Here is a 23,830-nt window from a genome sequence, read left to right as displayed (position 1 = left end):
CTACTCCTGTAGCTAAATCCCCATATCGTCTAGCGCCGACATAAATGCAAGAGTTGTCCAGCTAGGTCAATGAGCTTCTCAGCAAAGGATTCATAAGACCGAGTTCCTCACCTTGGGGAGCCCCGATCTTATTCGTGAAAAAGAAAGATGGATCCTTTCGGATGTGAACAAGCTGGCCATCAAAAACCGTTATCCCTTACTCAGAATCGACGATCTCTTCGACCAACTTCAGGGAGCCAGTTACTTCTCAAAGATAGACATAAGATCAGGGTACCATCAGTTGCGAGTTCATGAGAATGATGTTCCCAAGACAGCATTCCGAACTCGCTATAGACACTACGAGTTTGTAGTAATGCCCTTCGGTCTAACCAACACACCCGCAATATTCATGGATCTGATGAATCGGGTGTGCCGCCCTTTCCAAGCCAAGTTCGTGATCGTGTTTATTGACGATATACTTGTCTATTCGCAGAGTGAAGATGATCATAAACAACACTTGAGACTAGTGCTAGAAACATTAAGGGCGGAGAAACTATATGCAAAGTTCTCAAAGTGTGAGTTCTAGACCAGGAAGGTAATTTTCCTTGGTCACGTGGTTAGCGAGGATGTCACACCCATAAAATTCGAGCCAATTTAAAACTTTTTAAATCATTTGAAACCATTCAGTTATTACAATTTGTTTTCAAAATAGTTTATACATCAGAGTTCCCAGAAATCATAATCATCAATCGAGGAAGTGTACGGTCACGCCTTCGCCTCCCCGCGGCCATCCGCTGAACCTGAAACAATAAACTGAAACTGTAAGCCCGAAAGCTTAGTGAGTTGCCCCCAAAATACCAACCTCATATAACCATAATCATATCATATCAATGAATACAGAATAACAATGCATCTCGAGTATACAGTGTGATTGGTCCGCCCGCACCGGGCCTTCAGTCCACCCGGTCCACTCTCTGAGTCTACAGTATGACTGGACCGCCCACACCGGGCCTACAGTCCATCTGGATCTATCCCGAGCCTTCGGTATGATTGGACCGCCATACGGCCTACAGTCTATCTGGACCGCTCGTAGGGTATGTTGGCCTTCAGCACAAGGCAGGACCGCCTCAACCCAAACATCAAGCAAATAACCATGTGCACATATAACAGGTAATCACGTAACAGTCCATAGACATACAAACCAATCTAGCAGATCATATAGTATAGCAACATCCTAACCAGGATACCGACCTAACCGGTCACTAACATGGCATCATCCTATATACCAGGATACCGACCCTAACCGGGTCACTAAACATAACACCGTCCTAATTACCAGGACGCCGACCATCGGCCTTTTCTTCTTGCAGACAACACATAATAGCCAAGTACCACCCGATGATACTATTCCTTCCTGTCAGGAACACACTTCCGTGACTTGCAACTACTAGGTACCACCATGACCCAGTGGGTCCTCCCACAGTGTCAAACTACCCTTCCCTTTCCAAACTAGAGATAGCCCGAGTAACTCGCAATGTTGGGACCCAAACCATCCTCTTCTTGAATCCATTCTCTCTCGTGTTGACATGATACTGCATCCCATGAATTAACCAGCTATATCTCATAACCACTCGCACCTGACCCAATCAGCCTCGGGCTGGAATACCAGGCACACCTATAACGGGTCCAGTCATCCCTAGGGTGGAATACCCACTCATTCCCACACATGTTTGGCCTAATCAACCCTCGGGTTGGAATACCAAACGCGCCGGGTCCAATCAATCATAGGGTCCGGTCATCCTCATGATGGAATACCCTAGATTGGAATACCACTACTCACATAACCCATGCCTTCAACCATACTTGAAGCCCAAGGATCCCAACCTCGCAGCTCCCTCTATCTACTCTGACTTGACACAACCGAGTACAACTTACCCAAATCTCAACAATACGCTTACCTCAAACTTGCTACAGCAGGGAATATAACTATCACGATCTCTACGCCCACGACCTATGACTGGAATACCCTTACGTGGTCCTCAGCATAAGTCTGGATTGCTTCTGAGCCCACATCACGAGTCTGGTATGCCCTCCCCGGCCCTCAGCTCATGACTGGAATGCTCCCGATGACCGATCGACACTACTGTCGTCACGTTCGTTTCTCAACACTTCGACCCTACAAATATCCACTTTCCTCCGCCACTCGAAGGGCCTAAACAAATCTCCTTTCATCAACGCACAACATACGATGCGAAAATTACTACCACACACGAATCACAATGGCTCAAATCAACAACAACACACCTACCACTACCGGCCAACCAGCACGACCCTCATACCTAACCCATACCACTTCCTTCGGGTTAGCATACCAACATGCCTAATCAATCCAACTATCGAGTCGAAAAATCTCAGGGTTTGCTGGCCTACCGCCTCAACCCTACTGCTCCCTTCGAGCCTCCGTGCCTACGACTTACAGTCGGCCCGCACCGGGTATCTTGGCCTACTGCGTAGAGCATGACCGCCTCAACCCTATCCAAATGCCATAGACAATCATGCAAAAGATCTAACCTGGTTCCCAGAACCGGAATGACAGGATATTCTAATTCCAAACCTTCCCAAAACTGACGAATACCCATTCAGATCCACTCTCCGTCTCCAACTGGAGTATTACCCGATCCAAGATGATGAAACCTCGGAGACACTCCGAACTGATGAGATCACCAAGATCCTTTAAACTCCGTCCGACCACTAATAACACTTCCGATCAACCAAAACACACCGGAGTCCTCGGCCTACTCCAACCGCAGGTTCAAAATTTGGAACAAACCCATTTATTGCTATAGCATAGCAGCCTACTCAATACCCGAACATAGATCTACTACATATACAGAGTCTTCAGCATGACTGGACCGCCCTACCAGGCCTTCAGTCTATCTGGACCACTCTCAGAACCTTCAGCATGTCTGGACCACCTCTCTGGGCCTGCAGCGTGTCTGGACCGCTCTGAACCGTTGAGCATCTCCCTGGACCACCCCTCTTGATGCTCTCTCTCATGCATCCTGTTCTCACCCACTTGGGGCTTCGAACTTCTGATCTACTCTGTGGACTATATCTCCATCCCAACCCTAGGCCTCATGTCGATTGTCCACCCTCTCGGAAATCCGTGGTCTGTTCCCTGACCCGCGTGTCTACTACACACGCTAAATAACCCGCACTCCTGTGCTGAGTGTATTGTCGATCCCTGGCAGCTAACAAAACCCTCAATCTATCAATCCAAAAACCCTAAGAGTCGAGTACACCCTCGACCGAATACTCGAACTGAACTCAAACCATGATCAAAACTCCAACCTGATTTCCACAAATTCTGCTATCTATCACCGAGAAGAAGTGATACACATGCTGGGGAGTTTTACCAGACTCCCAACTCACACAATCCTCCAACCAAACAGCCACTTGGTTTGTCTTCCTTCCTGCCAACGATGCGAGACTTATCCCATTTTCAACACCGCTCTTGCTTCTGTATCCTGGGACGATTCTCCCCCACTTAGATTCGACAAAGTCTTCACAATACATGGACATTGGGGAAATTACCAACCCTCCTCACTTTCCCACAATTGATCCGATGACGACCAACTCTTTCCCAATTTGTCATACACTTCTAATAACCAGATGGACACTTACTGCATCCCAGTGCAATCGACAGTCACTAATGCTTGAATGGCCCCACCCTCATGTCCTGGAGACCAAGAGATAAATTCAGCAAATAATACCCCAGCCACGAACCACTTCCCTTGTCGCTTTCCTCCGCCAATCAATAATGCTTACTAAAACCACTGAATCCTGACAATGATGAATAACCATCTTGTGGGACCCTGTCCACAGACCTCCCACATAATACCCTTCTTCCTAAAGCATTCTAACAATCCTCCCGCTTTCGACTCTAGAACTCATCATTTAGGACCTCGCACCCTGACTCACTCACCAGCTCAATCATCCACCGCTGAACTGCAGTAGCTGAAACAACCTTTGCCCTAAACCAGGCTACAATCACTTCCAAGACGTAGTCTACAATCCCGAAAGTGCAATAGATCGCACCAACAATCCTTAGCGAAAAGGACTTCCAAAACACTTATGCTACATCGACCCACCCCCGCTTACCAGCGCTAAACCATTGTCGCCAATCCCGACAACCAACTAACCCCGAGTTAGAATACAACCTGATCTTGGGGTCACAAGCCTGCTTAATTCTTCGAGCTCGTAAACTGAAAGGGCACAATCCTTGCCCTAGAAAATAAACCATTTTAATTCCAGTTGCATAACTCCAGCTGAACATAATCATTACTCCTTTCCGGAGTCCCCGCGACTCACATTCCGGCCTCAAACAAAACCCTCGAAGCCTCAATCTAGAATCGCATGTTCTAGACTCTCCCGCTTAACCCGCAGACTGTAACAAGTACAGAACACCTCACTGATCCCAAGCAGCTGCAGCTCTCTGCTCCTCAGAATACGTCCCAATAACAAGTCCCCACCAATTCTTCGCCCCGGACTTTAGCAGGTTCCGAGCGTGCCTGACCTTCTGGTCAGTAGAACATGAATATGTGAAGCAACATCCCTTCACCTCATATGGTACCTCATGGCTATGACCGGGTCCCGAACCCTATCAAAAGTCGGGGCTTCGCATCATGGAAGTCCTGATACTAGAAAGCCTAATTGGCTCCTCCCCCTGCCGTTGTTACAGCTGCTATAGCTGCCACGACAATCGTCTCGGCACTAGCTGCATAACGCTCGATGAAATACTTGACCATAACGGTCTTGATAGACCCAAACATCTCCGCCAACTGTCCCCGAACAATCTCAATCACCTCCTCCCGGATGATCTCACGGACACGACCCTCTAACACTGCGGGCCTACCCTAGCTGCCAACTCCCGACCCTAACCTAGGTCCGGTCTCAAGACGTCTCGTAACCGCCATTCTGGTAATACACCAGAAAGATCTCTGATAATGCATAATATAACAGGGGACCAACTCCTTACCCAACCCTAGGGGTTGTGACTACCTTGCTACGCATATGGGTCCTATGCTTTCAGTAGTACGGGCCCATACTACCTTCCACACCTACCCATATTTGTCTCAAGTATCACCACAACACCCTACTAATACAGATATCGAGCGCTCAATCCTCACCCCTAGAGGAATGCTAAATATCTCATAACTAGCCTCCTGGCCTCACACAACCCATCCATCCATGAAACTTCCACCAACCCCTGCAGCACTAGTGTACGCTAGCCATACATAACGCTGGACCCTATAGACTTTCGAATATCCAATCCTACCCTATACCATAATCAATAAGAACAGAACATAAGGCCAGATCAAACATTCTCAGGCTATAAGATCTTAATTATATACAGCTGTGATGCATACACAAGACAACTACAGTAATGATGTCAATTTCACATAAGGGAAACCCTAGGCTAGCAGGCATCATGTAATCAGGCAATTCTATCATGCAATTCCTGAAGATCCCTAGCCTAGTACTAGCATGTTGTGCTAACATATCACAATATCAAATAACTGTATAGTATTTTGGGGTCTACTTACTGGCTCCGGCTGATCGTACACTTTACATCCTCCTTTACTTCTTTTGAAAACTAATTTAAAAATCATTTCCTTGATTTGAGACTGGATTCACACGAGTGTTCCTCCAATTCACTCAAACCAAGGCTCTGATACCAACTTGTCACACCCATAAAATTCGAGCCAATTTAAAACTTTTTAAATCATTTGAAACCATTCAGTTATTAAAATTTGTTTTCAAAATAGTTTATACATCAGAGTTCCCAGAAATCATAATCATCAATCGAGGAAGTGTACGGTCACGCCTTCGCCTCCCCGCGGCCATCCGCTGAACCTGAAACAATAAACTGAAACTGTAAGCCCGAAAGCTTAGTGAGTTGCCCCCAAAATACCAACCTCATATAACCATAATCATATCATATCAATGAATACAGAACAACAATGCATCTCGAGTATACAGTGTGATTGGTCCGCCCGAACCGGGCCTTCAGTCCACCCGCTCCACTCTCCGAGTCTACAGTATGACTGGACCGCTCGCACCGAGCCTACAATCCATCTGGATCTATCCCGAGCCTTCGGTATGACTGGACTGCCATACGGCCTACAGTCTATCCGGACCGCTCGTAGGGTATGTTGGCCTTCAGCACAAGGCAGGACCGCCTCAACCCAAACATCAAGCAAATAACCATGTGCACATATAACAGGTAATCACGTAACAGTCCATAGACATACAAATCAATCTAGCAGATCATATAGTATAGCAACATCCTAACCAGGATACCGACCTAACCGGTCACTAACATGGCATCATCCTATATACCAGGATACCGACCCTAACCAGGTCACTAAACATAATACCATCCTAATTACCAGGACGCCGATCTAACAGATCAATAAACATATCAACAATCCTATAACCAGGATATCGACCTAACCGCTCACTAACATGGCATCATCCTATATACCAGGATACCGACCCTAACCAGGTCACTAAACATAATACCGTCCTAATTACCAGGACGCCGATCCAACAGATCAATAAACATATCAACAATCCTATAACCAGGATATCGACCTAACCGGTCACTAACATAGCATATCATGCAATAATCCAAATACAAACCATAAAGGGCCGGCATTGGTGCCTTAGACCCTGTTGATATAGTGAGGATAACTCACCTTGCAACTGCCGAATCGAAACACGAGAACACTGGCCCGAAGCACTGCTCCAAACTCCAACACCTGATGCCATCAATGAACCATAACATAAATATCCAAAATACCATAACACCCCTGAAGGTCAAACAGGTCAAAGTCAAAGTCCTAGCCAAAGTCAACCTTCCTGATTGACTCTACTCGCCGAGTCAACCCGTCGACTCGCCGAGTTCCCAACTTCAGAAAACTCTTATATCACAACTCGACTCGCCGAGTCACTCCATGACTCGTCGAGTTTAACGATCTCTAAGTCCTATCATGTCCAACTCACTGAGTCACCACTCAACTCACTGATCTGAGTCTTAACCAGGAGAGGTTGGGGTTTTGCGTTCTGACTCGCCGAGTCCAAGAACAGACTCGCCGAGTCCACGACAATCTTCAACAGACTCGCTGAGTTGTTCCTCCAACTCGTCGAGTTCATGCCTATCTTCAACAGACTCGCCGAGTCCAAGAACAGACTCGTCGAGTCTCTTCAGTCCTTTACTCATGCAGAGACTTTTCGAGTCATGTAGGGGCTTCAAACTGTAGATCCACACTTCTAGGTCATGACTCTCAGGTAAAGTTGCAAACTTTACGTGAATACAAGGTGTTATAAGCCCAAATCACTCTAGGGCTAAGGTTTAAGACAATGATGCTTCACCAACAAGCCAAGGGCTGATACTTTGTGAGGTTCTGGACCAAGACAAGTCTAGATCTGAAGTAGCAACCTCAGATCTAGACCCCTAACCCGAATTAGATCCTTAACATGCCAAAATGGCCCCAAATATCATTCTAGAATAGATATAAATGCAATAGAGTCAAGGTAACAGCTTGTTACCTCTAAAATATGCCCAAGCTGAAGTAGATTATGGATCTACACAAATCCGTTGATGCTCTACACTTTGATTTACAAGCCTTCTTTGCTAGAATCTCCTTCCAAAGCTTCCAAGTTCACTCCATAGGCTCATACACGATTCTAGGGTTTTCTGACTCTCAAGGGGTGACAAAGAGGCTGAGGTGAGGACTTAAGGTCCTTTAAATAGGGTGCAAGCCCTGAGATTAGGGTTTTCTCTTCCCAGCACCAACTCGTCGAGTCCAGCTTCCGACTCGGCGAGTTGGTCACTTAATTCGCGACCAAAACCCGATCCGACTCGATGAGTACTCGCACCTACTCGTTGAGTAGCTTCTTCAATGTACACTTTAAGCCCTTATATCATATTTCTGAAATTTGGGATGTTACAGAGGAAGGCATACACGTGGACCCTTCCAAATTCAAAGCGATTGAGAATTGGTCAGCACCAAAAACACCCACAGAAATCCATCAATTCTTGGGTCTCGCTGGCTATTATCGCAGGTTTATCCAGAATTTCTCCAGAATCGCTAAGTCTTTAACCACCCTGACACAGAAAGGTGTAACCTTTAGTTGGGGAGAAAAGCAAGACACTGCGTTTCGAACATTGAAGTAGGCCCTATGCAGCGCACCTATCTTGTCTCTGCCCGAAGGGACGGAAGACAGCGTTGTCTACTGTGATGCATCCAATCAGGGCCTAGGTTGTGTGCTCATGCAACGAGGAAAGGTTATCGCCTATGCCTCGAGACAACTAAAAACACACGAAGTCAATTACACAACTCACGATCTAGAGTTGGGAGCAGTGGTCTTCGCGTTAAAGATCTGGAGACATTATCTCTACGGAACCAAGTGCACAGTGTTCACCGACCATAAGAGCCTCCAACATATCTTCGATCAGAAAGATTTAAACATGAGACAGCGGCGATGGGTAGAGGTACTCGGTGACTACAAGTGTGAAATACGCTACCATCCCGACAAGGCCAATGTGGTAACGGATGCCCTCAGCCGAAAAGAGTATTCAGGTCGTAGAGTGAAGGCACTGACAATGACCATCCATTCCCATTTATCCGCACAAATCAGAGAGGCTCAGCTGGAAGCCCTAAAACCAGGAAACATGTCGGATGAAGCCCTGAGAGGAATGGAAAAGAACTTAGAGGTCAAGGGAGACGGAGTTTGCTATTTCATGAATCGGATCTGGACCCCAAAGTACGGCGGGTACAGGGAGGTTGTCATGAACGAAGCTCACAAGACCAGATACTCCGTTCACCCAGGTTCAGATAACATGTATATGGATCTCAAGCAACTATATTCGTGGCCGAACATGAAAGCAGCGATCGCTACTTTCGTGGGCAAGTGCATGACTTGCGCCAAGGTGAAGGTAGAATATCAAAAGCCCTCAGGTCTCCTTCAACAGCTAGAGATACCTGAGTGGAAGTGGGAAAGGATTACAATGGATTTCATTACTAAGTTGCCCAAGTCTCCGAGTGGGCACGACGCCATCTGGGTAATTGTCGATCGACTAACTAAATCCGCCCACTTCCTACAAATCAAAGAAAACTTCAAAATGGAGAGACTGACACGAATCTACATTCGAGAGATAGTCCGCCTTCATGGTGTACCTGCGTCCATTATCTCCGATCGAGATAGCAGGTTTACCTCGAGATTTTGGCAGTCACTATAGAAGGCTCTTGGAACTAAGTTGGATATGAGCACAACTTACCATCCTCAGACAGATGGGCAGAGTGAGAGAACCATTCAAACATTGGAAGATATGTTGAGAGCCGGCGTCATCGACTTCGGCATATCGTGGGACACTCATTTGCCCTTGGGTAAATTTTCCTACAACAACAGCTACCATACCAGCATCAAGGCTGCGCCGTTCGAAGCCCTCTATGGTCGTAAGTGCAGATCCCCGCTGTGCTGGGCCGAGGTGGGCGACACGCAGTTAGTCAAGGGTCAAATCCCTGATAGCACTCTCACAGGCCCAGAAATCATCCGAGAGACTACTGAAAAGATCATACAAATCCAGGAACGATTAAAAGCTTCAAGAGATAGACAAAAGAGCTACGCCGATAAGAGACGAAAGCCCTTGGAGTTCCAGGTTGGCGACCGTGTTCTTTTGAAGGTCTCACCCTGGAAGGGCATGATACGCTTCAGAAAGCGTGGAAAGCTGAATCCAAGATACATTGGACCGTTCGAGATTCTCGCTCGGATCGGTCCCGTAGCATACAAACTCCGCCTACCCCGAGAACTTAGTAACGTACATCCCGTCTTTCACGTGTCGAACCTAAAGAAGTGTCTGTCCGATGAGACACTTGTGATTCCCCTCGATGAGATCGAACTAGACGAGAGCTTACACTTCGTAGAGGAACCAGTTGAAATCATGGACCGGGAAGTCAAACGAACGAAACAAAGTCGCATCCCGATAGTGAAGGTTCGCCGGAATGCGAAGCGGGGACCTAATTTCACTTGGGAGCGCGGGGATTCAATGAAACAGAAGTACCCTCATCTTTTTCCAAGTCCATGATTTGTATTATGTGTCTGAATTTCGGGACGAAATTCTCTCTAACGGGGGGATGATGTGACAACCCGAACCTTTTTCCATTTCTGTTATACGATTTCCATTAATAAAATTTGAATTTTATTAATTTTCCGTCAAACTTCTTGATTTAGAAAATCATCTAGTTTTATATAATTAAATTTATATATGCGAGTTGGAACCAAATCACGCGAAAACCCGAATCTCTCGAAAAATCAAGTGTTTTTCTAACACTTTACTTAACGAAATCGCTAATTTAAATGCATATATGTATTTATTGATATTATGACTCCGTTAAGTGCCACGTACAACAACCCGATGATCTTCGTTTCCAGTCGACGTTTTCACACAACAACTGTGAGTTCATACCCCTACATTTTTATGATTTTTAATGTTTTCAGGGGGGAATACAAGCCAAACAGAAATGATTTTGTGAAACTAAAACAAAAGGATTTCAACGAGTTTAAAACTTATGCAATTGATACAGTTAAATGATTTCCCACGTTTTATGAAACATTTAGACATTTTCTCCCTTTTGTATTAAGTTGAGCATAAGGGACACTTTCAATTTGGAATTATAATTGCATAGTTTTCAGAACATCTTACAAACCAAGTACATAACTTTTCAATCAAACTATAATAGGTATAGTTTGGGGAATTCAATATATAGTTTCTTTTACCGATTCAGATTACATTCATAGGTAACCATATAAACTATGACAGGTTTAGTTTATGACATACATTACTACAAGAGAACAACGTTTAATAATTATTTAAGTATAATTATTATCTTACACATTATACATACAGAGTTCAATACAGTAGATCACTACAGAACCACACGTAAACTAGTTAATACAGGATTGTGAGACCACTCTTCAATTGTACCCTTCTGGGTACTGGTAAAATCCTCAACGTTTAGTGTAACCAGAGTCTCCTGGAGGGAGAGCGTGAGATTTGTGAATAGATCTATTCGGGACTGACAATCCCACACCTAAACTGCTAGCTACAATTAGGCAGGCATGCCTGTGGTGACAAATATCATACCGTACGACGCCTGAAGAACGTCGCTGAGGTCATCAATCATATCAAGCATGTTTATACGAACTCACACTAGTATAAACTAATCATTTGTTTACGTGATTCCATTCTTCATTAGTTTTATTTTAAATAATAGAACTACCATACATTACTGGAGGATTCCAGGGGATACAATTCATGGTTTTATTTTAAGTAATAAAACTACTATACATACTGGTGTTAGCCAGGGTTTTCATACTATACATACTGGTGTTAGCCAGGGTTTTCATACTATACATTACTTACATTATTGGTGGTAGTCAGGGATTTCATACAAGAACTTTTATACAAAACAATACAATACAACCGGTGGTACCAGGCATACATATAAGTACTTTCAGACACAAGAACAGAATTCAATAACGAACTTACAATTGGTCTTAGGGTTTAAGACTGCTTTTCATTACTTAAGAAAATATTGGATTTTCTTGGAAACATACAAACATTTTCATGGATTCATCAACAGGTTTTCATTACAAAAACATGCTTATGAACTCACCGGCTTTATGCTGATACTCTTTCAAAACTGCTTGTATTCTCAGGAAATCAGTAGACAGGTATCACCTGGAGTTTTGAGAAGACGGAGCATGTAGAGTCGCGTCCTTACATTTTACTTATACTTTTGATGTATGCAAACAAGACTTAAACAGATGTAAACCTTTTTCATATATGTATTCAATGTAATGGTTGTGTTTACTATGATTGCTATGATACAATTGTTGTGATACTACACATGACGTCCTCCACCCTGAACGTTTCCGCCATTCCGGTTTGGGGGTGTGACAACTCAATACAAGCACATAAGACCCTTCGGTCACGCAAAGATTACCACTCTAGGTAAGTATAGTGAGAAGACTCACCTCGTAAGCAAAAAAATACACCTCGTACACGAATCACTGATCTAGCCTCCGCCTAACACATATGATGATTATCTCTAATTAGCACTTCAATCACAACTCTAAATAAACCAAGCTATTTTCTCTCTCTAACTCTTTGGATGGGTAAAAAACCTTTTCACCCCTCCATGGTTCCCATAATCCCTGTCTTGACCAAACCCTAAAGTCAACATAAGTCAACACTCGAGTCAACAGCCCATGTTGACCCGACACGCCGAGTATAGCTCATTAACTCGTCGTGTCTCCCAGAACTCAGTACATCGTGAAGACCCGCGTCAACTCACCGAGTTGCTAGCCAACTCGTCGAGTCCATGCAGTGTCTAGAAGACCAGGAAAACCCCACCTACTCGTCGAGTTGTCCCATCAACTCGTCGAGTCCATTCTGAATCCAAAGACGGGTAAACCCCGTTCAACTCGTCGAGTTGTCTCATCAACTCGCCGAGTCCGTAACAGGTCCAAACCATCAGGGTAAACCCTAATCGACTCGTCGAGTTGTCTCATCAACTCGTCGAGTCCCTTAAGTCTATTTTCTCATTCAGACGATTTTGGATAGAAATAAGGTCTCATACTCTGGATCTAGCCTCCTAAGGCTGAATCATCACGTAAAGTTACAAGCTTTACGTTCATGCATGGCATATAGGGCTCAAAATGCCAAAACAAGCTCCATAAAGGTCTTTATGCTTAAAGACCTGCCTAAAGCTTGATAAAGCTCGAATCTTTGGTCTCATAGGGACTCATATAGCTCAGATCTGTAGTCTCAACTTCCATGACCAACTCAACAACTCCAAACCAAAAGATGGATGGGATAAAGCCCTAAAACTCTCTAGAAAGAGAAATAACAAAAGGAATGATCAAGGAGATAGCTTTTTACCTCCAATTGACAGCTAGCACTGAAAGAACACTAGATCCAAAGCTTCTTCTCGTTCCAAACCTCCTTGCTCTTCAATCCTCTTCTAAAAATGCACTTGAACACAAGATATTTAGCCTTTCTCTCTCTCACAACGACTACAACTCGTCTAAGGTTTCTCTCAGTGTGTCTAAATGGTCAGGGATGCGGAAATGAGGGCTTAAGGGCCTTTAAATAGGGTGCAAGCCCTAAAATTAGGGTTTTCTCAATACAGACTCAACTCGTCGAGTCCAGCCCTTCGACTCGACGAGTAGGCTTCATAACTCGCGTGGCCAGCTCAGCCCCTACACGACGAGTCGGGACCAACCAACTCGTCGAGTAGGTCCTCCACAGTACATTATAACTCTTAAATTTCTCGTCCAGGATTCGGGGTGTTACAAAAGTACGAATCCTTAATCCCATGCAGAAAACCACTTCTCCCTTCTTCGAAACCTGAAATCTCAAATTGGTTTAACTCCCCGACAGACCGCCCATACTGAGCCACTACCATGCCAATTCATCATTGAATTCTAGACCAAACAAAACACTTCCAACCCTTGATTTTCTTGATGCTTCCAATGAGAACAAAATCACTGACCATATAATGTTATAGAACACTTAAACTTAACAGAAGGCTCAAATAATCCTTCGAGTAGAATATTCATCCCTGCAACGGTTAGACTCAAACGAGAGTTGGGCAACAGGTTCAAATCAGTTACTCTGATATTATTTAATCCAAATTGCAAGTGACTTAGCATATTCCTCGATTAACAAGCGACTCCACACACGAATTCCCAAATCACTAATACCACCCCGACTCATATTGATGCCCCCTAGTTGCTTTCCAAAAGCAACCAAGACCTCCCTAGTCCCGCTTTTCTGCCAACTAACTGAATCACCGGATTCCCGCCCGGTTGCTGAGTCAAAAGACACACACAGTCGCCCCACGCGACTTCTGAAAGAAAACCTCATATGGCAATAATTGTCCAAACTATCTCGCTGCTTATGGCTCCAACTGATCATATCATCCCAACAAACTTGACGCCATCAAATCCAATGCTAAAAGTGAATGCTACACGACCAATTGTAGTCTTATATCACAACCGGTATCCAATGACCTACCACTTCCTGATTCCATGCATTTATGGCCTTCCCACAGTCTTACAAACTGACCCACCCTGGTCTAATCCGTCTGAAGAAATCCGTGACCAGATTACTTCCTTGGCATCAATTTACTAAGTGGCATGGAACCTCATTTATGATTTTGAAATTTTAGATGACAGATTGCATCAATCATTAACGCCCAAACTCACTTTTTATTTATCAAGTGCGAAGATTAGAGTTTTAAGGTTCTTATGATTACATATAGTTTTTGTAAGTAATGAATCTACCGAATCATTATTGATGAAAGAAGGATTCTTGAATTTAGAGTTTGGCCGCAGATGCTTATGGAATATTCATAGGTATAACAAATTTTTTGTAACTTAATATAATTTTATATTTTTGAGAAATAATGTATTTCTTTTGTATATTAATGCAGGTTAAAATATGAAGATATCATAACATTATGATGTGCAATTGAAGTCGATTAACCCAATACATGCATATATAAGTGTGACCAAAATAATTAGGGTTTTTTTCTTTCTATTTAAGTGATGTACATAGATTAACCAATTAAAAAGTAACATGATGCCTAGCTATTTATTTATAATTAAGCGATATACGTATATTTTAGCTAATAAAAATGTAACACGATTAGTGACCTAAATATATCATAAAATTTATTATTTATAACTTGTTTATATTGTTTCTAATATTATAAAATTATAAATATTTTTAATTCAGATATAAAATAGAATAAATTTCACAATTATCATTCTGTTTTTGTTTACAACTTACTAATAAAATCAATATTTGTTTGTAATTTATTAAGCTTATTTATTATTACAAAGTATAATCAATACTAAATTATGAATTACTTACTAGCCGTCTACCTACACAATGCGATATACGACAAATAATTTGAGTCGACAGTTAATTTTTGTTCGGGACAAAAACCATCGGACGACAAATGCTTTATTTTGATGATTAATTTGAGTGTTTCGATGTATTTTCCTTTTTAAAAGGCTTAACAATCATTACATAGAGTTTCAAAGCATAAAATAATACACTTATATTTATTTTAATAATGTTTTTAGTCTTTAGCAAACCTTTGATTAAAATAATTTAGATGAATCATTATGAGGCATCATAATGATTCAAAAAAGAAAAAAAATGGTGATGCTATAACGAAAATTATATGAACGTACCTTGTTATTTCTTATAGTTAGCCAAACGTATGCAACAATAATAATAAGATGAATCAATAAGAACCACCTTGTTATTTCTTATAGTTTTGCCAAAAGTATGAAAATATCGTAATAAGATGCATCAATATGAACCATTTCAACGATAATGACAAGGCGAAGTAGAATGCTATAACTTTCAACAAGAACGTATTAATAATTAAAATTAAAATGATATAAAAATATTTGTATTAAATTAGAAAAATGGTATTATAGACAGTTTTTGATAATAAGGACTAATAATATTAAAAATCCAAAAACATGACCAAATTTGTGATAACATTTATAAAAGCCATAATTAATTTCCGAAATAGTGATTATTGTTTAGGCATAAGCAGATTTAGCCATTTAGGTATAATTTTAAAAGACCAATAATAACTTATGACAATATAAAATGGCCAGGGATTGAATCGTTGAATATCCAAAACTTGAAATCATATATGTTTATGTGTTGCCTCATTTTGAATTTAGTTACTTATGAAAAATAATAAAATATAATGACATTTTCCATATTGAAAAAAATATATTATCGCCTAATATTCCTACTTTAATAAAAGAGTACATGTTAGGTGGTGTTTGTTTTTTGTCCGCAGATCTTCCTGACATCTTCTGTCTGCGCGGCGCAGATCACGCGCACACATTAGCCTTCGCAGATTGTTTGTTTTTTTGAAAACCGCAGAACTAAAAATGTCTGTGCGTCCTCTTCTTGGTGCAGATGTGGACCAGAGTCTTCTAACATCTTCAGACATCTTCTAGCCTAAAAAAACACATATACTTTATTTATTTATTTAGTTTTTTTGAATTTATATTTATTCCAACTTTATTAGTGATAAACAATTTGAAAAAAAAAGTTACAATGCTTAAAAAAATAGTTCGACGACACAAACATGATATTTTTGACAAATTTATAAATAAAATATTATTACAATAATGGTCGTTGAAATTGTTTATATAAACTAGATAGGAAACCCCGCTTCACGGGGGTCAGATTCGCCACTAATATCAAAGAAAACCGACTGAAGAAATTATGTAAAAGATGGTGTCATCGTTTATTAGCCGTTTGTCATTTAAGTAGGATGCTATAGTTGGTTGACTATGAAAGTATGATGCCTAAAAATGAAATAAAGTAGAAGTAAACTGAGATCCATTCTCTTTTTAAAACACATATGTTGGATTCTTAAAGCTACACAGACAAACAAAAACACAGATTCAGAATTTAAGTATAATGATTAAATAAGGAATCATTTGAAAACATAGAAAAAATCAGAGTATAACACGAAAATGACACCGAAAATTAGCCTCATTTACACATTGTGGGTATGTTGATTTTTCATCTGCTTTTATCTATAAATTTCTTTTTCCGGCTAATGTCTGCGTACCATTGCTCATGTTATCCTTGTTCTTCTATCCTTTTTGAGTCTTCTTAAAAAAAATCTCGGAAACAAACAGATATGTACCCAGATTGAATTTATGTTGTGTTTTAATATTCGATGTTTGTGACTGATCTGTGATAGTTTAAATTCAGATCAATTCAAATCAAGCCCTATCATAGTCTTGAGTTCATGTGCTTTAGGACCAAACCATTGACCAACAATTTCTACAATCTCTTTTGGTGACTTTGAAGATTCCCACATCCATTTTCCACTACATAGGGTACATTTCCAACTTCCTGCACAATATCAGATTTTTAAGGTGTTGAGACAAAAATGACCATTTTACCCTTGCATTCTGAAATCAACTTTAATAACAAAATTACCTGCTCAGCAATGTAATCGTTTACAATGATGGGGAGACCTCGGATCATGGCTTCTGCAATTGTGCCTGGACCAGCCTATGAGAAATAAAAACTTCAATGGAAAAGTCAACGTTGACTTTTAACTTTTTAAGTGTCAAAAAAGTAATATTATAACTTTGAAATTGGAAAGAATTATATTATTTGTGCATAGAGAATTGATTTGACTAATGGTTAAATGCTTATTTATGCAGCGATGTTTCACTTTTTTACCAGTTTATAAAACATTTTTCATATTTTGTACTATTACTTTTCGATTAACTATTATAACAATAGTTCAAGATAAACTGAGAAAATATAATAGTTAAGTGAATTTTGAGGGCTATGAATTTTGAACAACATATTTTCACCATCTTACCATGAAATCGTAACAAATTAGTTTCAGGTCTGTGAATTTTGAACAACATTGTGCCCTCCAGGAGATTGTGTACAACAGAAAAACATGGCAGACCTAAAATCAAAAATTGCAAAGATATGATTTTTTTTGTGAATTTAGATATACACACACAGACATACCTCATTACAGAATGCGTGCTAATAATCTGAGGACCAGGGACTTTGGTTGTGCCCTAAGAAAAAAAGACGGACCCTTTGCAAAATTGATTATCTATGTTGGCTTTCTTAATCTGCATTTATAGAAAAAAAAAAAGATATATATATATATATATATATATATATATATATATATATATATATATTCAAAAGATTGTAATGAAATGAGATTTCGACTAAAAAATCAGATGACAATGTACTTTAGGAAAACTACCCGGTTAGTACATGCCACTTTCATTTTTAATTTGCTTATTTGCATACAGGCCCCAATCCAATAAAAATTCCTTTTTAACAGAAAATGGTTTCAACAGATCAATATGATCATATTTCATCAAATGTTGTTGGTTTTTATTGATAAATTAGTTAAACTTTGTCGACAACACATTCTTTTTGTGCCAAAAGATCACCTCATTATAGGATTTTATGAGAAAAGTGAAACAAATTATAACAATTATTGCATCTCACCCTTGATCACCTTTGAAGGAATCACACATTTGCACCCCTCCTATTTTCCATGAAAACTTTATCCATTGTCTCTGTCTTTAAAGTAGTCTGGTACACACCCTGCACACATATCCCTGTATAAAAAAAAATCACACCAAATAATATGTTCAGTTTGTGAAACGGCTTGATCATTACCCAAACATAAATCTTTTGTTATTGTTCCTTTGTTCTTGTTTTTTGTTTTTACAAAACATTTTTTTGTCCCCTGCTTCAATCACCTAAAAATAAGATAACAATACTAATGCAAATTCCTAAAATACCCCTGAAAAAATTCTAACAACATACCTGGGGTTTCTTGAATATTTATGGCGGGACATTGACAACAGGTTTCAGCACAACCCTACACCCTTCCATTACATAAAAAAAAAAAACACATTGTTTGCTTAAACGGCTGTAAAAGACATCTTGAAAGATTATATTTTTGTTTCTGTTGCATGGCCTTCTTCACCAGGTCTAACAATTTCACTGATCCAATCGAACAATAACTTATATATATTTGCAACTGAAGATTGAAAATGATTAAACACCAACAAATGAGAGAACCTACCACTTAAAACCTATAAATTTGTGTTTGTTGTAGAAAAGTCATGTCATAAAACCAAAGTTGAGATAATCGGATGGGGTATTTGACAAATTCCAACAGCTAAGATAGAGATTCAGAGAAAAGAATCATAAACATGAAATTAGCAGACAATAAAGTAAGCAATAGTTGTAAGCCTGTGGCAGCGATATAGAATCAAAGAGAACGACAAAAATCCATGATAATTTTGCATTTTAATATGGCAAAAGCCTTGACCTTTACAAAGTCAAAAAAAAATTCCTCTTAGGGGATTATGCAAAAGGGTAATTTTTTTCACAGATTTGTTGGCCGAATTATCACCAATTAATCGAACTATCAATCAATTGATTAATTTACCAAAAAAAAGAAAACAAATAAAACCTTAGAAATATCGTGTGTAATTATAGATATCAGGAGAAAACATGGTAGAGACAGAAGGAACGATCGAATCATTCCTCTTCGGTTCTGCATTCAAAGCCTTCATCGTTGCAGATCGTTTCTCGAATAAATTGAAAGTTGTTGGCATTCAATTCGACTGATGGGTCTATTGGGAATTGCTTGAATTGAAATGAACAACTGAAAAAAAAGTAAATAAAAAAAATTAATTATTCAAACCCATGAACAAAAATCTTAATTCAAAACAAATCCCTAAAGATTAACACACATAAAAAAATTAAAATCAATAGCTACTAACCTCACCTAGACCTTAGGTCGTAAACCTAAACCATATACTTGAATAGCAGTGTAAGGATAAAACAGATGGTATTTTAATATCCTGCACGGCTGCACCATAAAAGTTTTATGTTCTAACAGGACTTTCATCAAACAACTTATATGCATAATTCAAAATAACAAAAAAGGTTATTTTCACAAAGAAATATTAGCATGGATTCATGGAGGAGAAGCAAGGTGGAGCCAGCACATCAAAATTAGATAAGTTTCAAAAACAACACCTAAATTTTACCTGATAACTGTAAACTTTTCACTGGAGACTTACCTACACCGATTCCGATTCCAAAAACAAAAGTGATATCGACCTCCTTTAATCAGTCTGCACCGACCGCAACCTGAACAGAAAACCACTCTTGTTTGCAGAAGGCAGTGGAGCAGTCGAACAGACGTGATGTAGGGCGAAGGAGAACATGAGCACAGAGCAGTGAGAGGGAAGCAAATGGATTGGGGAAGATCGGCATATCTATACAGGACCAAAATCTGGAAGCGAGGTCAGCTTGGGCGGTGTCGACAGTGGGGATGGCGGCGCTGGGCAATCGCCTGTGTGAGGGCCGACGATCTCACCGGAGAAAGATGGATCAGATGGGATGGTGGAAAAGTGAAGAAGAAAGAATTTGACATACCTAAAGAATAAAAAAAGAGAATGGATTCAATCAGTAACCTTCGTTCATACCTCTTCTCTTTGGGTGGGTCTGCAAACAAACGTAGGTTTGTTGATGAGAAAGGATTCAATGAAGAATAGAAGAAAAAAGAATGTGGTTGGAAGTACAGAGCAAATTCAGAGAGATATCACTTGTAGATGTGGAGTGAGAAAGGTGTCGACAACAAGGAAGGGTTAGGCGAGGTGGAGGATGTGCAGACACCGAAACCGCACTCTCTTCCCCGCCCATGTTATTTTTTACCACTCAAATGTGGTTTCTTGCCAAGTGGTGCCACACATTCTTTTTTTTTTCTTTTAAACTATTTTAATTTAATAAAACATTTTTTTTTTAACTATTTTAATTTAATAAAACTTCTGTTTTAATAAAAAAACATAATTTTTCATTACTTGAAAATTAAAAAAAAAACATTACATTGCATTACAAACCCATGTTATTTTTTACCACTTAAGTGTGGTTTCTTGCCAAGTGGTGCCATACATTCTTTTTTTTTTTCTTTTAAACTATTTTAATTTAATAAAACTTCTTTTTTTTAACTATTTTAATTTAATAAAACTTCTGTTTTAATAAAAAAACATAATTTTTCATTACTTGAAAATTAAAAAAAAAAAACATTACATTGCATTACAAAAAAAAAATTAAAAAAAAAACACGAAAACCACACACATGACATTTAAATAATCCTAGAAACTTAAAAAACACAAATAAAATAACTAAAGCAAACTACATAAAGTCGTTCTCCGAGAACTCGTTTTCGGGGTCATCCGGTGGATCCAAATTAAGGTTAATGTTTTGAAACCCGTAAATGTGTTCCACCAAGTCATTGCGAAGATTGTGAAATGTTTCCGTGCAACGTATCTCTGCTCTCCTGTTTATATACTCTTCGCCACCAATTTATATTGGCTGTGTCTCTGGTATGGTTTCTTCCTCGTCAAACGCACATATCGCTCTTCCTTCGTCTTCAATAATCATGTTATGCAATATAAGACATGTATACATGATTTCTTGAAGTTTTTCCTCGCCTAAATAAGCTGCTGGTTTTTTCAATATGAACCATCGTTTCTTCAGAGCTCCAAAAGCACGCTCAACATCCTTCCTAGCTCTTTCTTGAGCTCTCTTGAATTTCTTTCGTCTAGAACCATGTGGAGCTATAAACGATTTAACAAACACAGCATACTCAGGATAGATTCCATCGACCAGATAATAACCATACTTATATGGCGTTCCACGCACTTGAAAAGAAGAATCTAGTGCGGATCCATCGTATATGTTGTTAAATATTAGTGAACGATTAAGAACGTTGATGTCGTTAATCGAACCAGGAGAACCAAAAAAGCATGCTAAATCCACATATCTTGTGATGCAACTGCTTCAAGTATGACCGTTGGGTGACCATGATCACCTCGAGTAAATTGTCCATGATATGCTGTAGGGCAATTTTCCCATGCCCAATGGAGACAATCTAAGCTTCCTAGCATTCCAGGAAACCCATGCACACTAGCATGATGAGCTTGCAATTGCAGGATGTTATTACGTGTAGGCTTACGTAAATATTTTGGACCATAAAACTGAATCACAGTTTTGCAGAAAAAATGGAGACTGTCTCGTGCTATCCTAGCAGACATCCTAAAACTTTCGTCTAACGCATCAGGCGGAATGCCATATGCTAACTGACGCAGTGCGACCGTGCATTTTTGTAAGGGAGTGAAACCGGGTGTACCTCTAGTATCGTAGCGTTGTTGGAAAAAACTGCACTCCCTCGTTACATCTTCAACTATACGTTCGAATAAACCTTTGAGCATTCTGAAGCGCCTACGAAAATAATACCCTTGATAAGTGGCATTCTCTGCAAAATAGTCTTGCACCAAACGTTGGTTGGCTTCTTCACGATTTCTGCAAATATATCTTCGTGTTCTCCGTTGAGAACTTGCAGCTGCGTTGTTACATACAACGTTGTATGTTTGTTCCGCCATTTGAACACACGCAATAGCGGTATCAAAAATAGTCTGAAATTCTTCAGAAGATGAAGAAGATGACATTTTTGAGAGAATGTTGATTTTTTTTAAAAAGTTTTTTGAGAGAGACAAGAGATTGTGTTGTGAAAAAAAATGATGTTAGATATGTATATATAAGAAAGAAAAAGCAAAATAAATAAATAAATAAATAAATAATTGTTAAATACCTAACAACCGGCGATCCTCCCTTTTTTCCCCTCAACCAATCAGAAAGCGCGGCACTTAAGGACCGCAGTGCGGTCTGGGGGCGGTGTTCTTGGTCTACGTGGCACAAAGTGCGGTCTGGGACCGCACCCACACCCTTCAACCTTATACCCAAGAAAGATTAAGGCGGTGAGTTTTCTGACATAAGAGAGACAAAAAGAAATTAGCTAATGACACTGATCCTAATCTGATTGGATTACATGGGCGGTGAAGTACAATAGAAGTAATACGTGTGCAGGTCTAGTTTTAAAAATGGCCTAAAAGGACCCCTGAAAAAGAAGGAAATAAACAGACGACATTTAGAAAACATACATAACCTTAGGGACCCATCTTGCGAAACACTTAGGAACTTTACTGTTCCTAAGTTGAGACATTTTTAATATATATTAATATATAAAAAATATATATTCTTATATTTTTTGTGCAAATTTTATAAAACATTATTTAATAAACATCGTCAATTTCTTAGAAAAAAATATTTATGACACGTCTTTAATTGATCTAATTGAAAAAATTGAAGATTATTTCCATTCATTTATATATAAAATTCTTTGATTCCTAATTACAATGTTTAGACATAACTTTGCGACCAAAATTGTTGGTTTTTATCAAGTATAGACGTTAATTTGTACCATTTTTATTTTCACTATCTATATAATAATACATAAAAGTTGATTTAGATTTGTTAATTATTTATAACAATGTCATAAATATATTAAAAAATCACTTTGTAGTTAAAACAAATCAGTTTATTTTAGTAGACTGCAGATGTTAAAAAAACAAACAGTCTTCTTTTTTCAGACTGCAGATGTTTGGTCCACCTCTTCTGCTGCAAAGGTCTACAGATGTGGTCCGCAGAGTGCAGACATTTTGCCTCAGAAAAAACAGACAACACCTTAGTTTACGTGGTTTTTTCTTCGGCTCCACCATTATACTATTCCCACTCTTATGGTCAATATGTATTACCCAAATTGCCCTTATGCATCTATTTTTTTTTTGAACCGACGAGATATCTCCGCAAGCGTACCGGGCTCTAGTAATGTGGATCTAGTAATGGGCAAGCCCACTCTAATAATGTGTGTATCTTATAACTTGTCGTAGATGTAAAAAGATAAGAAAATACAATCTATTAACATATGTTTAGGGATTTTAAATTCTAAATTTAAAGTAAGTGTTTTATTTTTAATATGACAGATTTGTTCCATATATTTAGAGATTTTAAATTTAAAGTCTTTAACATTTTCCAATCCAATTATTAAAATTTTTACTTCGCTTTTAGGGTTGTAAGCAACAGAGTAAAACCTTAGGATTTAATGCAGATTTATCAGTTTTCCAAAAGTAATGGAAAACGATAAACGCAAAGCGAATACTCAGAAACAGAAGAAAGTTGCGACTTCTTAAGAGATTGGAGAGAGCTATGAATTTCGGTAGTTTAAATGGGACCTGGGAGGTCCTATTTATA

The 23,830-nt window shown here is 39.6% G+C and overlaps 1 protein-coding gene and 1 long non-coding RNA gene across 14 annotated transcripts; both read right to left on the bottom strand.

Annotated features, from left to right (window-relative positions):
* Positions 1–16,557: 16,557 nt before the first annotated feature.
* Positions 16,558–20,347, bottom strand: LOC145119216 (uncharacterized). 13 transcript variants are annotated; one of them, XR_013713742.1, is made up of 7 exons: positions 20,164–20,347; positions 19,453–20,049; positions 18,161–19,334; positions 17,660–17,769; positions 17,502–17,594; positions 17,108–17,182; positions 16,558–17,020 (listed from the first exon to the last, which is right to left on the bottom strand). It is a non-coding gene; the product is annotated as an uncharacterized LOC145119216 (long non-coding RNA). The 13 variants fall into 13 exon arrangements; XR_013713745.1 differs by having other exon boundaries at positions 19,458–19,541; positions 19,723–20,344; XR_013713751.1 differs by having other exon boundaries at positions 18,161–18,259; positions 18,335–19,334; positions 19,453–20,343.
* A 696-nt stretch (positions 20,348–21,043) lies between these two features.
* LOC145121456 (protein ANTAGONIST OF LIKE HETEROCHROMATIN PROTEIN 1-like) lies at positions 21,044–22,188 on the bottom strand. The gene is made up of 2 exons (XM_079057200.1): positions 21,552–22,188; positions 21,044–21,489 (listed from the first exon to the last, which is right to left on the bottom strand). The coding sequence occupies exons 1-2, from the start codon at positions 22,186–22,188 to the stop codon at positions 21,044–21,046; spliced, it is 1,083 nt and encodes a 360-aa protein (XP_078913326.1).
* Between the last annotated feature and the right edge of the window lie 1,642 nt (positions 22,189–23,830).

This window comes from Lactuca virosa, chromosome 6 (assembly GCF_052849685.1).
Source record: "Lactuca virosa cultivar CGN04683 chromosome 6, Lactuca_virosa_CGN04683_v6, whole genome shotgun sequence".
In the NCBI taxonomy this organism is placed as follows: Eukaryota; Viridiplantae; Streptophyta; class Magnoliopsida; order Asterales; family Asteraceae; genus Lactuca; species Lactuca virosa.
The sequence above is the reverse complement of the archived record's forward strand: the minus strand, read 5'-3'. Positions and strand labels throughout refer to the sequence as shown.